The sequence below is a fragment of the Numenius arquata genome, chromosome 12 (assembly GCF_964106895.1).
Source record: "Numenius arquata chromosome 12, bNumArq3.hap1.1, whole genome shotgun sequence".
In the NCBI taxonomy this organism is placed as follows: domain Eukaryota; kingdom Metazoa; phylum Chordata; class Aves; order Charadriiformes; family Scolopacidae; genus Numenius; species Numenius arquata.
The window spans coordinates 43,681,096-43,697,064 of NC_133587.1; the positions used below are offsets into that span (position 1 = coordinate 43,681,096).

Sequence of the window (15,969 nt, forward strand, 5' to 3'; positions counted from 1 at the left end):
GGGGGGGGAAGCGGAGGAGCGATGGGGTCCCGGAGGCGGCGACGGGGGATCCCCCCCCCCCCCCCCTTTCCCCCTCCCGCGGGGCGCTCCGCGCATCCCTCCCCCCCCCCCCAAACCTCCCCGGCTCCGGGCGATGCTGAGCGAAGCCCCGGGAGGCTGCAAAGTCCCCTCCTCGGCTTTCGAGAGGCTCCTCCCGGGCACGGGACGGAGGATTTTGTCCCCATGAGGGTGCGCGAGTGGAAAAAAATTAAAAAAAAATAATTAAAAAAAAAATTAAAAAAAAATTAAAAAAATAATGAGGATTTCAGAACACTTCGCGGAGCGAGTGAAAAGTGGTTTTGCCGCGAGAAGAAAAAAAAAAAAAAAAAAGAGAAAAAAAAAATCTAAAATAAACTACTTAAGGCGGGGGGGTTGGGGGGGGGGTGGATCTCTCAGCCCCACGCTTTCATGCCCGGACTCAATCGGCTTTTTGAAACTGCAGATCCTTTGAGACGGAGAGGGAAAGAGAAGGGGAAAAAAAAAAAAAAAAAAGAAAAAAAAAAGAAAAAAAATCCCTATTTGTAAGTAAAACACACTGCAACCTGGAAGGCTGGGAGAATAAACCTATTGTGGAGCTGAAAGGCGCCGGGATATACAAGCAAACACCCCCCACCACCACCCCCCCAAGAGTACCGCTGTTTGCGAAAAGGTAATTGCTAAGTGAAAATATTTCCAAGTTTTCGCTTTTTTTAACTTTCGACTTCGCGATTTGTTTGCACGCCGAGAAGAGAAGACGAAAAAAAAAAAAAAAAAGCCTTTTTTTCTCTCTCTCTCTCTTTTTTTTTTTTTTCTTCCAAACCCCTCTGAAACCTAAAAGATAAAATTACTGGATCTAAAAATAAAGCAGTGGTTAAAAGCCTCCCCCACCCTCTCCAATCTCCCACCCCTTCCACCCCTCTCTCGCCTTCTCCCTCCCTCCTTCCCTCCCTCCCTCCCTCTCTCTCCCTCTTTTCTGTGTGTTTGCGTTTGACAAAGAAATTATTTGAACTTCCCACTGCCTCATAAAAAGGAAACAGAAGAGCAGTTTTGACATATGGATGTGATTTTTTCTGCTCTGAGACAGATGCACACGGAAAACAAACAGCACCAGGGGCTGGAGCTCTGAAGGGAGCGAAGTGGCTCCGCTTCACATGGGCTCCTCGGCTGCATTTCGGGAGCTGCCCAGATCTCCAGCCATGAGAAAACGAAGCAAAGGACCGGGTTTTCATGTCATGTGCCTTTCTGGCTAAAAAAACCCAAAAAAAACCCAACAAACCAAAAAAAAAAAAAAACCAACCAAAACCCAAACTGTGGAAACAAACAATCAAACAAACACAAATTCTGGAAAAGGGGGGGGGGGGGGGGGGGGCGGGAGGGAAGGAGAAGTCATCTGCAAGCGGAGTGCTGGAAGACCTCTCGTCCTCCTACTTCCCTGAGCGAGCTTGGATGCTGGAAGAAGCCTCTTGGATATGGGATCATATCTGGTTTATCACAGCCTGGGTTTGATCCTCTGCTGCTCCGTATTGAGTTCAGTCTACGCTCTGGTGAGTCCCTCGATCCGTTTTTTTTCCCCCCTCTTTGCATTCTTGAACGATCCGGGCGGCTGTTTCCTTGATGAGTAATTTACTGTATCAAGGATTTTGAAGGCAGAACGCTGGGCTTGGGTTTTCTTCTTCTTTTTTTTTTTTTTTTTTTTTTTCAGCCCAGTGGTTTATTTCGCTGGCAGATAGTGTGTGTGTGTGTGTGCGTGTGTGTGTGTGTGCGTGTGCGTGCTGTTGGTCTCAAGAGCTGCTGCACCACCAGATGAAATTAAAATGTCTGTGCTTCCCAAAGAGTTTGAATCACTTTTAAAACCCCCTCCGGACAGGACCGCGTGCAGTTTGACAGGGCTTTGGGGAATAATTTCAAAGACACTTCTGGGTAAAGGGCAATTTTTCTTTTTCTTCTTATTTTTACTTTTCTTTTCTTTTTTTTTTTTTTTTTTTTCTTAAATCCACCCCCCTCCTCCTTCATTTTAATTTAATCTTCTTAATCTGCAAATCTGCTTCATCTCAGCGAAACAGTGCCTTCCTCTTTGGGATTAAATTTGGAGAGGACCTTAGAGTGCAGGGCTTGCAGACAGTTTACACTCGGGAGCATGAAAGTAGTATTAACCCTTCGCTTCCTGGCGTTGTTTTCACCTGTTCCTGCACGCACCGAGAGAAAATATCTTTACAGAGGTAGCAGAAAGGGCTAAACTCTGTCAAAACTGCCTTGATAGTGGTGCTGGGGAGTGGGCTAAGATCTACAGACCCCAAGTGGTCTTCTGAGCCCTTCTGCAGAAGGGAAATGTCATACAGAATCGGCCACCAGATATTATATATTTAACACGTGCTTTCTTTGCTTTCTCCATCCCTGAGATCACCAACACCACCGCTGGCCATTTCTCAGTGCCTGCTGGGGTGGGAAGGGGCACGACCACCTCCTAAATTGATGTCTGCTTTCCACGGGGAATGGAGATGTTTTGGGAAGGGAGTGAGGAACCCCTGACCGTGGCTCCAGCCAGGTCGTCCCTGACCCTCCAGGGACCATCAGCCCAGGCCCTGTCCCCTGGATTTCGTAGGGATTGACTGGGACCTTGTGCAGTGGGGGCTGGTGGGGGGTATTTCCCTCCCATGTCCAGCATCGTGCTAGAGGGAAACATCTCAATAAATGAGGAGAAACAGCCCCTTGGAAAACCTTCATTCTTGCAGTCCATCCCTGTCTTGATCTAACTCGAAGTACAAATCAACCTTTCAAAACCCAAAGAAACCTGGGCAAGCTGAGGGGACCACGTGTAGATTTGTTGAGGTTTTAGTGACGGTTGAGGTTTCTCCCCTGTTCTGGGGTTGGATTGGCATCTCCGTGACGGCAGACTGCTTTGGAACCATATCATGACAGGGCTCAGTAGGTCCTGTAGCACCTGCTGCCCCCCAGCTCCACAGCGCTGCTGCCGCCAAGGTCAGCACCAAAATTCCCACTAGTTTTGGTGTCTCTGCTGGTACCTGTGAAAATCAGGTTCTTGAAACAGTTAGTAGTTGTGGTTTGACAAACTTCAGGGTCCAGAAAAGACAAGGGAGGGCTGCGGAATGTGTCTCCAGTCCCATTCCCGGTTGGCTCCCCTCTTCTAGTACATCCCAGTACCTCTAAAAAGTGCCGAGGACCAGAGAGTGAACTGTCATCTGTCTCGTGTTCCCATGGGTATTTTATTTATGATATCCCCATCAAAACAGACATTTTCAGATCACAAGCGATTTGCTCAGCAGCGCGGGTCGAGGACAGGGCTCAGGGCTGGAGCGGCCGAGTGTGCCCCAGGCATCGGCTTTGGGGTGAGCTGGACTTGGCCGTAAATCAGAAATAGCTCTGCCAGAATCACAGAGGGGCAAAAAATCAGGGCAATTTGCTGCAAAGGGCTAGGGCAAGAACATACAAGAGCATACACTGTTGCATTTGCAAAAGCCTGATCCCCTCCTGTACCGATTTAGGGTCCTGCCGCTATAAACCCCATTGGGTTTAATTAGGCCCAGGCTGAAATGTATGTTTCAGACACTTCCCTTGCTTTTCAAGCCTGCTATTGACAGCTGAAGGAGTTGCCAGAAGGTTTGAAAAGTCGTCCTGACAATTCAGGGGATGCAGAGACGTGGTGTGTCCCTTCTGGCATCCACTTGGGCAGAATAAGAAGGTCAGTCCCATGTCATCCCACTGTGCAGCCGTTTGCGAGGCAGGGAAGAACTTGCAGGGTGCCTAAAGCCTGATATTTTTGGGGGCTGTTGTTGTTTCTTTCCCAAACTAATTTGATTTTTATACGAGCTTAAAACCAGTGTATGGCATTGACTGCATGTTTCAGCCCAGTGATACCTCAATTGCTACACTGTAAGATGGGTCGTATATATATTTGATGTTGGGTTAAGCAGTTCTGAGTGTGGTTTGTGTGCTGCCATCAATAGAAGTCACCGAGTGCCTCTCTCCTAGAAGCAACAAGCAAAAAGCCATGAGGGCAGCTGGAGAAGGATGAGGATGCGAGGACTTCATCTAGAGACAGGCTCCGGGGCAGCCTTGGGCGAAGCTAAAAGTGGTACCTGCTCTTTCGCTCCCCCGGCAGGGCAAAGCAAAGCTCTGTTGTGGGCTTTGAGTCAGGAGGATTCGCGCAGACTGAGGCAACCGATCGCTCCGAGCTTCGGGGAACGGTTCATCCATCTGAGGCCAGAAGATTCAAATCTTGAGAGCCGTGGCCCTAATTGCTGGGCTCTTTGCAGCCCAGTCGCTTTGCAGCTGAGAGTTGGTGATGCTGAGATCAGGCAGAGCACGATGCATCCTAAGTCTGAGGCTGTGACTCCTTTTATTCCTTTTGTCAGCCAGTAAAAATGATACTAAAGGCATTTTTTGAAGCAAGAGCGCTGAAGTAGGGATGGGAAATGGTTTCTTTGATTGTCTGTGTCACCGGTACATCATGGGGCAGGATACTGGCAGATGAATCGTTTCTCTGCAACACGCAGGCTGCATGTCCCTGCATTAACTGGAAACCAGGGTGGGAAATTCAGCACCTGGAAAATTGCTGTGGTAGTGAGTCCTCTCAGAGTTAAAAGTGTCTGTGCAGAAATCGTGTCCCCCCCATGAGCCTCCAGTCACATAAAGTCCATAAAGAGATGAGCATCCCTGTCCCGAGCTTTTGAGGGGCAGCTGAGGGGGACAGAGGGACAGATGTGGGTAAAGTACATTTTGATGTCTTTGATGTGGGGTAAAGTATTGGGCGAAGTTCTCCTCTACTCCAGCTCCCCTGGCAATCCAGAGAAGTCCTCCCCCAGATTTTCCCTGGGAATATTGTGATTAACACCTGCCTAAACAGCGAGGGGAATTTCTCTTGTCGATTGAGCTCTTTGTGCCTGAAATCTGGAGGGGAGAGAGGGTAAATTCAGGTTAATGCTGCTATTTGGTCCAAGGGCCAGGGAAGTAAGAGCCAGACAGCCCTGCAAACATGGGCTCGAAAAGAAGATGTGTGCAAAAGGAGCTTTAAAAGTAGGGTCCGACATCAGCAGAGCATGGGAAAAGTCACGATGCAGGCACTATGATTTTATCTGAAAGGTGCTACCGGAGCTCCTCATAGAAAAACTTGCTCGTGTCCCACTCCCAGCTGAAAGCTCCATGGTTTGCTCATGGTTTTCCCTTTATTTCTTTCTCTTGCCAGTCTCAGCTTGGCAGCCCCCAACCCAGTTGTCACTAGAGGAGATATTCTGAATAATAATAATAATAAGAAGAAGAAGACACCAGCCTTCTGCAGGGCTTCGGACCAGAATAGTTCTATTTTGGGATCGGGAGGGTCTTGCTTTTCAGCAGTGGTCAGTGCCATGCAGAAGGTGCTGCACATTAGGGGGGACACTTTTTGGCAGAAAATCAGTCTCAACCCCTTTCTGTTTTGCCGCAGCCAGAGGTTCCCCAGCCTTGGCCCCACTCAGGCTGCTTGGACAACGCTGAAGCTTCCCCTTGGTTTTGTAGAGAAGCTGTAGCAGCCCCCTCCCAGAAATTCAAGGGGTATCATTAGGGGATTGGAAACCCTTTCTTGCAAGCGTAACCCAAAGCAGGGACAAGCTCAGCCAGGTCACCTGCAGAAAGGTCCCAGCCCCTATTCCCAAGGGAGCTGCGTCCACACCAGCATTGGTGTTAATCTCTGGAGGGAAGGTCCAGTATAAATCAGAAAGTTCCTACCAGAGCGATACTCAGGTCACCAACTTGCCAAGACCCTGGTCCCCGGCTGGATTAAGGAGGTGCTGGTCGGTGTTTTGCTCTTTGACTTGGTTCTTGTTCCTCTGATCAGATCCACATTTGCACAGATTGGGAAAGAATTGGAAGTTGAATAATTTATAGCTGGAAAGGAAAGATAATAATATTCGGCCTCAGAATACAGCCAGTAATAAAAAAAATAGTAGTAATAAAATAATCCTATATGGAGATCTTGCAAATCCCGACTAGCTGTCTAACTTCATTAAATAAAGACAGGCTCCAAGTGCAGGGAAACAATGTCTGAAATGTTCTTTTCTCCGCACACGCTTGGGAGCGTGCCCATCCCTGCCCCGTGTATTTATGAAAGATACGATTTTTGTTATTGTACTTCGGGATTAGCAGATATCCCTGGACTATAAAATACTCAACCGCAAAATATAAAGCAAACAAGCCTCCACGTCAGGGTAATGCATGGGCTGTGATTTCATCCCGTGCAAGCCAAAAAAAGTTCAGCTGCCCGGTGGCGAGTCTGACCTGAGCAGACTGGGTTTGGTGGGAGCTCCTTGCATCGGGAAGAGGAAAAGCAAGAGGGCAACTGTGCACACAGATGGGGGTCAAGGCTGGAGGAAATGAAATCCGAGGTGTGCCTTTCAGGTCCAGGCAGTTGTTGTTTGGTTTCTGACCTCCTAGAAATAGCCCCCGAGCAGTGCTTTGAGATCACAGTGGGATTATTCCGGCTGGGGCAATGTGTCTGCGGTCCCCGGCGAGGGGTACCCCCAGCCCCAGACAGCTCAAGCAGAGACAGCTGCTGGCCCTGCCACCGCCATCCTGCGCTCCCATGTCCCTTTGAAAAATGATGCTGAGAGTCTGAGAGTCGTTCCTCAGCTGTGTGTCTCGTATCGTCTCTTTTCCTGGGCTGGGTGTACTGATAAGGGACTCTCCGAGGGTGTAAAGACGTTGGCTGGAGGATTTCCCCCTGTTTGGGAAACGCACCGTTCTGCCCCTCGATCAAATTCAGTTGAAATCAGTCCCTTGGTTTGCAAAGTTATTTGGGGCACAGACACCACACTCATCACGCTGGAACCCCTAAATCACAGCTATTACCGGGCAGCGTGGGCTGAGGTGGTAAAACACCTCTCCTGGCACCGGGATACAGGGCTGGGAAAATCCTGCTCCCTGGAGTGGGTGGCAGAGCTATGGCTCCAGCTAAACCCTGCAGTCATTGAGTTTTCTTTCTGCCTAAAGACCAGGAGGAGGGAATAACAGAGCTGGACTACAGCTGTCTCTGACTTAAAACCCTCCTGGGAACTGGCCCTCATTGCTGGGAAAAGGCGATGAAGTCCGGCATGTATTTAGGTACCTGCTAAATTGTGCAGCTCTCCCACCTCCTGGCTGTCGCTGGGCTTGTCTCAGCCTTTTGAGTTCTGATCCCTCCAAACAACTTCACCCTCTGACACCGTCCGAATCAAGGGGAGAATCCAACAGGGATCCCTCACCCTTCTGGAGGAGCTGTTTCTCTGCAAAAGGGCAAGCGTAGAGGGTTTTCTCTGTCTGCTCAGCTCTTGCTGTAAGTGCAATTTTAGCGTCTCTCAATTAGTAACCATTACAACAGAAAAAATCCCAAAGAAAATGCATTCCTCAGGGCAAGCCCTGATCAAAAGGAAGATTAGACCATATCAAAGATATTTTTCCCTGATATGGAGAATTTTCTTTCTCCCTCTGCATCCTCTTGGCTGTTATAATATCACTTGGCTATCTCGCCCCATAACACCTCAGGCTTCAGCTGGCCTTGCAAGAGCCGTTGTACTAAAGATTATCTTTGTGTTGCACCTCTCACGACGTGGCAATAAACAGATTACCCTTGGGGCTGAAACTCAGCCAGCGGAATACCTGCTGGCTCAGACTGAACTCCGCTGTCCTGTGTCACAGGAAGAAAACACCCAAACAAGTGCTTAATGTACCTGGTTTGGCATTAATCCCTTTATTTCCACTGAGGCCGAGCTGACCTTTGCCAGTGATTAGAGGGGCTCTGTGTTTTAGGGTTTTCCTTTTCCTTCGGAGGCTCAGCCTGGACTGACTTTCAGAAACCTGATTTTCAAGAAAGGAAAATTTTGGACTGACGGCATCCTCTTAACAGATTGGACTTTGATCCGCCTGTAACACAAATTCCTCTGACAGCATTCAGTTGATGGTTCAGTTGTTGAAATCTTCTGCAAGGTTGTTCTGTCTTTCTGGCAACATGTTTTTCCCTTTATCCAGCAAAGCAGAAAGTGGACTTCTCTGCCCCTTTTCCCTCTCACCCCTCCAGCATCTCAGGTTCAAGGCATTTCAGCAGGACAGGGATTGTACCCCTGTCTCCTTTCTTCCCTCCTGACCATGTGCACACTTCCATGAGCTGATTCAACTCACTGAGCTTCCACAAAACTAAGATGTTCTCTTGTTTCCAAGACGGAAACAAGAAAATAAATGGAGAAGAAGGTTTGTATCTGGGTCAGGGAACGATGTCTGCACAGTAAAGGCTTGGATGAATCCCCAAAACATGCAAAGGAGAAGTGGGGACAAGAAGGGATGAGTGGGCAGCAATTGTGTGCAGGTTTTCCCTGACACCATGGTTGTACAGTCACGTTACACTGTCATAAGCCCCCTAAATTCTCCATTTGACAGACCCACACCCCATCCCTGTTGTACCTCCCACTCCTTGGCAATAAATACACATATAGCAGTGTGAGCCATGGGGCTCAATGTGAGATCAATGTAGGCTTCGTGCTACCTCTGAACCTCCCTGTCGTGATTTAGCCCCAACCAGCAACTAGGACCATGCAGCTACTCGCTCACTGCCCCCAGCTGGGATGGGGGAGAGAATCGGAAGAGTTAAAGTGAGAAAAAAACACCTGGGTTGAGATAAAGACAGTTTAATAGGTAAAGCAAAAGCCGTGCATGCAAGCAAAGCAAAGCAAAACAAGGAATTAATTCACTGCTTCCCACCGGCAGGCAGGTGTTCAGCCATCTCCAGGAAAGCAGGGCTCCATCACATGTAGCGGTTACTTGCGAAGACAAACACCATCACTCTGAGCATCCCCCCTTCCTTCTTCTTCCTCCAGCTTTATACACTGAGCGTGACACCACATGGCATAGAATATCCCTTTGGGCAGTTGGGGTCAGCTGTCCTGGCTGTGTCTCCTCCCAACTTTTTGTGCCCTCCCAGCCTGCTCACCGGCAGGGTGGGTTGAGGACCAGTAAAGGTCTTGACTGCTTAGAAATAACCAAAAACATTAGTACGCTACTAACACTTCTCATCCCAAATCCAAAACATAGCACTACACCAGTTTCTAGCAAGAAAGTCAACTCCACCCCAACCATGACACCCCTCCATCAGCCATACCTTCTGATTATGAACACTCTTCTTGTCAGAGTCTTCGTCTGAGCAGGTGAGTCCTGCAGATAGTGCCAAGTGGTGGTGCAGGATAACATAGGTAAGGGGTATTGAATATGACTATGCTCTGGGTTTTTTGGGGAAAAAAATGAGTTTAGGCTTGTAGACATGAAGTGTGCTGTGCCACCTGGCTTCAGGGCCAGAGGACAGGACCCACACCTTGTATTTATCAGTACAGACATAAACAGGGAATTCCAAGACTTAGAAGCACCCTGGACAGGCTGGGATACAACACAGTTGGTACCTATTTATGTGCTTTCTGACCTGTTCCTTGCTGGGACAGTGAAATGGACAAGCCAAATCATTCCCACTCTGTCCAGGTCGAAGAAGGTGTTGAGCCAGGCAGGACTAGGCAACACAGCCAACCTGTCCTGGCCCACTTCTCTGACCCCACCAAAGTGCAGAACAAATGAACCTTCACAGTCCAAAGGTGTTTGGTGTCTTTGAGTCTTTCCACCGTAAGGACCTCGAGTATCGCCGTCTGTTAGATAAGGACAGCTCATCAAAAGGAGACATGACCTCTCGGAAAAGACCCCTCTTAGATCAGCGTCTGGGGCAAGGGCTGGAGACAGGAGTTGCTGTATCAGCACACGAGGCAGGCTTGTTATCTCATTTTATCTCATGGCTGCCCCGTTGCTAACCAGGGTTCTTTGATGTTATCTTTACTTCAGTCTCCCTTCTCCTCTCTCCAGGCATTTCAGTGTATTTATCTGCTCGGTCTTGCCATGCTGAGAGCAAGCAGCAGCCTCAACTGCATCTGTAAAGGCAGGTTTGGAACTCACTGGGTGTCCTTAGAAAACCTTTTCTTCCCTTCACTGAACTTTGGCTTGACACCTCAATGGGGGTTTTTCTGTATGTTTTAATAGAAAAGTGAGTGGCATGCAAAAGCTCATACTTGCCACGGGTTAAAGGATGAGGCACTTTGTAAAGAGCAACAGATGGCAGGGAACCACTACATTTTGGGCATGTAGCAGACGACAAATGATCAATCAACCAAGACTCAGTGGGACTTTGGGTGACTCTGCCACTGCTTAGGACCACTAGTAAGTCATTTAATCATCACCTTATTGCCTTTATTTATTCACCTGTTTTTTATGCCTTGAGCACTCAAGGGATTGCAGCATCCCAGGAGAGTCTCAGGCCCGTCTCGTACACAAACCACAGGAATGGTGCTGGTAGCAGACATGGAGCGGAACATTTCTTAGATCAGGAGGAAAAGGAGGGTTTCAGAAGCTGGAAGCACCCTGGCCCTGCTCTGCCCAGGAAGCATTGTTTGAGCCTGATTTTGTTCACACTTCCCTGCACTATGCTGTTAAGGGAACATCTCCCCAGCGCGACCACAGCCAGCTCTGTCATTTCTGTTGCTTTCTTTGGCCTTTCTGATAAGGTAGGGAGAAAGAAATCAATATTTTTGACCAACTTGGAAGGCACATGGGGGTGCATTCGGACCACTCCCTGCAGGCACATGGAAGCCCACCAAAAGACAAGGCTGACTCTGGCTCACGCACAGGCTCACTTGCACCCAGACCATACTACTGCTGTTTCCTTTACTCGCAAGACCTGAGAGTAATTAATCCATTGATCTTGTGAGTTAAAACACGTTAGGCAAAGCCTGGTCTCCCCCAGGAGTAAATAGCCAGTAGCCTCTTTTGTTACACAAAGATACAAATCAAATTCCAAAATTCAGTGAAACCACTGGACTGATTTCCATGAACTTCACGTGCTATTTCCATCTATCCCACTTTTATTGCCTCAACCGCTGCCTCGCCTCACTGTTACCTTGACTTTCTTCTCATCTCCTGCATCCCAAACCACTTCTCTCAGACACAGAGCAATCAGAGCTAAAGTAGCTTTGAGACACCGGCTACAGTGAGCAATTCCAAGGAAATGACCTGTTTCTCCTGGCTGCACTCGAAGAGTAAGATCAATAAAGCAACATTATGTAGCGTATCTATTTCGTGGTTAGTGATTTCACTCAGCTCAGTAAAAATACAGCCAAAAAAAAAAAACATATTATTAAAATAAAAGTGGCAGAGAGCTGATAAGAAGTGGGACTGCTAAGAGTCGGCCAACAGATAGAGCTTCAAAAGCGGGAACTGCTGACTTATCAAGAGCCATCAGCTCATGAAGAATTTTAACCTCTCAGAGTTCATATCCCCGAATTTTCCTTTGGGCTTGTGTTTTCTTCCAGTGCCCTCGAGGTTACACTCACTGAATTGCTTGCTCTAAAATGGCCTCTTCAGTAAGGAGAGGAGACCAGGAGATGAGATTTAGCTCTCCCATTGACTTTCTGTGGGCTTTCAGGCATTTCTTGCTCTGTGTGTGCAGCGGAGGCACAGAGGGCTTGTGGGCAGTGAAGGTGGACTCTGTACATTTGGAAATGTGGTTGATTTTTATTGTTCTTCCCAGAAAAGGATAAAAGAGAGAGAGATGGGTCTAGAGGCACTGAGGTGGAAACGTTTTCCCAGTCTAACCAGTAGGTGGTCAGAGGGTCTGATGTACTGTATCTAATGCAGACGTGGCTTATTTTCACTAAATTACCAGAACTGTTTACCCAGACTAGCCACTGGATGGGGACAAAGCAGGAGAGGGTTATTTCCCTTGCTTGGTTTTAGACATCAGCAATGGGTGGTCATGCATCTCAGAGCTGCCCCACATCCTCAAGGGACCTGCTCAGCTGCAGAGCATCCCACCAGAGATGGTCAGTGACTGCCCCCCGCAGAACCTCAAGGTTCCTCAAGATCCTATTTCCTCAGCTGATGAAGACGCAGGGTTTGGTACAAAACCGTTATGGACGTGTGTATACACAAGTGAGCGTGCGGGTACAACGGTTCGGCTCTGACTCATGCCATAGCGTTGTTAAACAGTCTCGGAGCATCCCACCATACGATCCCACTGCAGAGCACCAGTTTCATTTCCAAATTCATTTCCCACCATGACTGGTGTTTCTCCGTCAGCCTTTCACCACCACAATGAAGCATGTTTGTTGTTCTTTTTTGTTTCATTCCTGGGATCAGATTTTCTCTGTGATTTGCCTTAACCTCATCATAGAAACCACAAAGCTCAAGGGGGCAGAGCTTTTTGCTGGCGTAAATCAGCGGTGTTCCTGTGGAGTGCAGAAGGGCCAAGAGGATCTCATCTGATGTCAATAAGTGTCACTGCAGGGAAATAAGGACAGACCCAGACTGTAAACTGGAGAAGCCCAACTGGCACATGCTGGTCCTGGTCTTCTGGTCCTGGGTTGCAGCTGGACGGGAAGGGAGAAGGTTCTGTAAATTGAGAGATCTGGGTCAGATGACAAGCCCTCAGTTTCCAGATGCTTCTCCAAACCATGTTCGGCCATGCTTCAGTAGCTTCTTTTGTGGCTGGCTGCCTTGTGCAATGAATGCCTCCTTGAAAACATTTAAATATGAGCAATTGGGGGGAGTGGGGAGGGGGGGGGATATAAAAGGGGGGGAGTGTCGCTCTTGTTTCTGGCTCCGGTGGCAGTGGGGAAGGATGATAAGCATGCCGGCAGGCTGGATTTTTCAAACCACAGGACAGGGCTGAGTTCAGCTGTGGATTTGGGTCCATTCTTAAAGGATGCCAAATCATGATGTCTAAATCTAAGAGATTTGAGCAAATTTAGCATCAGTGTTTAAAGCAGACTGTGCAATAGATGATTGCTTTTTCTTCGCTCCCACCCAAATTTTTATACTGATTTTGCCCTTGCATCCCTTGGTGTCATTGACAACATCAGTGAGATCAACAAATGGAACTTTAAGTGCCTTTTGTGAATATTTTGTAGGACTGGAAGTAGGAAATTAGGCTATTCAAAGTCACAGCTACTGTGTACTCCTAATTTACTCTGTCATCAGCAAGAGATGACTCAGGTTTATGGAGGAGCGGGGGGAGGGGAGTGAGCTTCAGCTGGTGCAAATGGAACAGTCAGCCGTTGTTTTGCACCCAGGTAAGGATCCGGCCCTGGTTCTGTGCCAACAAATCTGAACACAAAGAGGATCTCCGTAGGGGTCAATGCGGGCATGTGCTTGGATGACCTGACTCAGCGCTTCCTGAGGCGATAAGGGCTCTGAGTTCCCCAGATAAGCAGAACAATGGTCAAGCCAAAGGGTGAACTGAACTTCCATCCCACCAACAGAGCTGGGTGAAGGAAAGGCCCAAGATGGAGCAGGAGCAGGCAGCCCAGGTGGATCCCTGTGTCCTTCCATTTGCCAGTTTTCCTGTTTCTGCTGATATGGAGGTCAATCATCCATCCCTCCTGTAATTGCAAAGCAGCCAAATCTGCTGCATAATAATTGTCAGCACTGATTCTGGGGGATTGCATGAGTAGGCGAGAGCCCATAGGGTGTGCAGAGAGATCTAGTAGTCCTGGGCATGCAACTCCTTTCCCAGCCTGGTGCCTAACTCTCTTCTATTCTACTGACAGTGCCAGCCTTCATTATCAGCAGTTAGTCCTCCAGAAGAACTAATTATGTGTTGTCTCACTCTTGTGGTAGTAGCTTCTGCTTCTTTTCTGGGTTTCCTTATTCATCACTTTCCCCTTCATCTCTTGGTAGCACCATTGTTCCTTACCCTACTGCTGGCCCCAAGTCCCCAGATTTCAAAACATACATCTAAAATGAAATGGGAGGGAAGAATACTCCATTGGGAAGTACTTGCTTAAGGTTCAGAGCTAACATCCTGCAGAAAGTAGACCAGGCAAAGAGTTGTAGTTCATGCCTCCAAAAGCATCAGGCTGAGGAGCGTCTGTTTCCAAAGAAGCCTGCATGGCAATGCAAAACAGAATGATTTGGGAGGAGAAGGCAGTTTAACCCATAAAATCCCAGCATTTTGTGTCTCCCCTTCCAGCCTTGTTGCTGCAAGATTGGGGAAAAGGAGTGACAGACACTAGAACAGGTTCCACACCTCCTACAAATCACCCGTTCCTGGCTGGAAACAGATGGTGTCCAAGAAGGCCACCATGATAAGACCATTCTGGAGAGGGTCCAAGGCCTTATCTTAAAGCCTTGGGTTAGTATTTGAACCCTGGAACATGGCAGGGGTATGTAAAAGCATACAGGGAGGGAATACGTCCCATCCCAAAGGCTGGTAGTGCTTTCATAGGGCAAGAGGCTTTTTTTGAGCTGGCCAAGGGAGAAAAGGCACTAATGATGAGGGTTGTTCCTCCAGCCCAGGGAGAAGGATGGACAAGAGAGGACAGACAAGACTTTGGCACTGCTTAAAGCTCCCAGCTGACAGGGCTTTGCCCTCACTAATAAGCAAAAATAGGCAGGCCAGGGCTGAAGTGCTGTCCCATGATCCTCCATGCTGTTCTGCTGCCAGCACACACCTTGGCCTGTCTTTGGTTCTTACCAGTTTGCACCCTTCCAACATAGACAATTCTATGATTCTATCCCAAATCATGCTTCATCACATTTCAGGTGTTCTGTGGGCTGTAGGAGAGAGTTTGGATGAGGCCACATTGCTTTGGGAAAAAAAATATTCATAGAATGATATGATGGTTTGCGTTAGAAGGGACCTTAAAGATCATCTAAACCACGGGCAGGGACACTTGCCACTAGACCAGGTTGCTCAAAGCCCCATCCAGCCTGGCCCTGAACACCTCCAGGGATGGGGCATCCACAGCTTCCCTGGGCAACCTGTTCCAGTTCCTCACCACCCTTACATTGTAGACATATGGACATGGGCATGGTCAAAGGGGACAGACAACAGGACCCAGCTGTTTATTTTCTCACACAGGATTACATGATGCTTGTGGTACCATGGGCAGGGATCCCACATTGCAGCAGGTCCCTTTTCAGGGCTGCCTGGCTGCATCTCTGCTACAGTCACATCCAAGGCATGAACAGCCCCAAAACAGTGCTCCTTTGGGACTCTGACCACCAGCCACCACCCAGTACCCCTGGAATGTGGGGAAATGCCTCTATCCCAACAGCAAGATGCATGGATGCCCCATCGCAACGTGCTCCAGGGTGGATTTGGCCTCTTGCAATGGGTTGCAGCTTGTGCTTTTTGCTCTGGGGACCTTCCTCCTCCCTTTCTTCTATCTCCCACTGAGGCATGAACAGCCACCGCAGTTTTTCTCCCCACCGTGCCTTCCCCCGTGGCTCTGAGGCCATGGCTGCCCTCAGCTCCAGGTGAACAGCACGTCAAACCCTCCAGCGTCTCCCCTCCATGCCCAGCAAAAGGAGGAGACAGAGGGGGATGCCGGAGCTTACTGGCTGGAGCTGGGAGGACGTCATGGCCCAGAGCTGCCTGCACCACACTGAGAGCTTAATGTGCCGTAATCACAGAGCTGGCCTTGTTGTAACGGCACCCCGACCATGCACAGCTCCCGGCCGCCACTGGCAGCTCCCGCCTTCCCTGCCCACAGTTGCTGCCGGGTGGTTTTTTTGGAACAGATCCCCCCGCTTCTCCTTGAGCAACAGGAGAGGGGTCTTCAGGGAGGAGGGGAGAGAGCGGGGAGTGGGGTGGTGTCCCGTCTCGGCCACCGATGCTGCCGACCCTATCGGGTTGTGAATCGGAACATTAATCAGTGTTATGGGACTTGGGACGGGGTCAGATACCTGTGGTTTGAGGCGGGCTGGCAGGGCTCAGCATCGCCGGAGTCATAATACCACACACTGCTCATGAAAGAGAGGAGCTGCGACGTTCCAGGAGGCATGGTGCCGGGAGGGATGGGGGGACGGGCTCGGGAGGTGGCTGCTGACGGGGGTGGGAAAGGAAAGGAGAAGGGAAGAGGGGAAAAAATAGAAAAAAAAGAAAGAAATATGCCCTTTCCG

General features: G+C 49.0%; 1 protein-coding gene across 1 annotated transcript in view; it reads left to right on the top strand.

Moving 5' to 3' along the window:
* The first annotated feature begins 1,487 nt into the window (after positions 1-1,487).
* The window catches only part of PTH1R (parathyroid hormone 1 receptor), a 120,790-nt gene continuing 106,308 nt past the window's right edge, over positions 1,488-15,969 (top strand). Inside the window, exon 1 of the mRNA XM_074157275.1 lies at positions 1,488-1,562. Within this exon, the coding sequence (XP_074013376.1) occupies positions 1,488-1,562 (75 nt within the window). The remainder of the gene's footprint in view (positions 1,563-15,969) is intronic.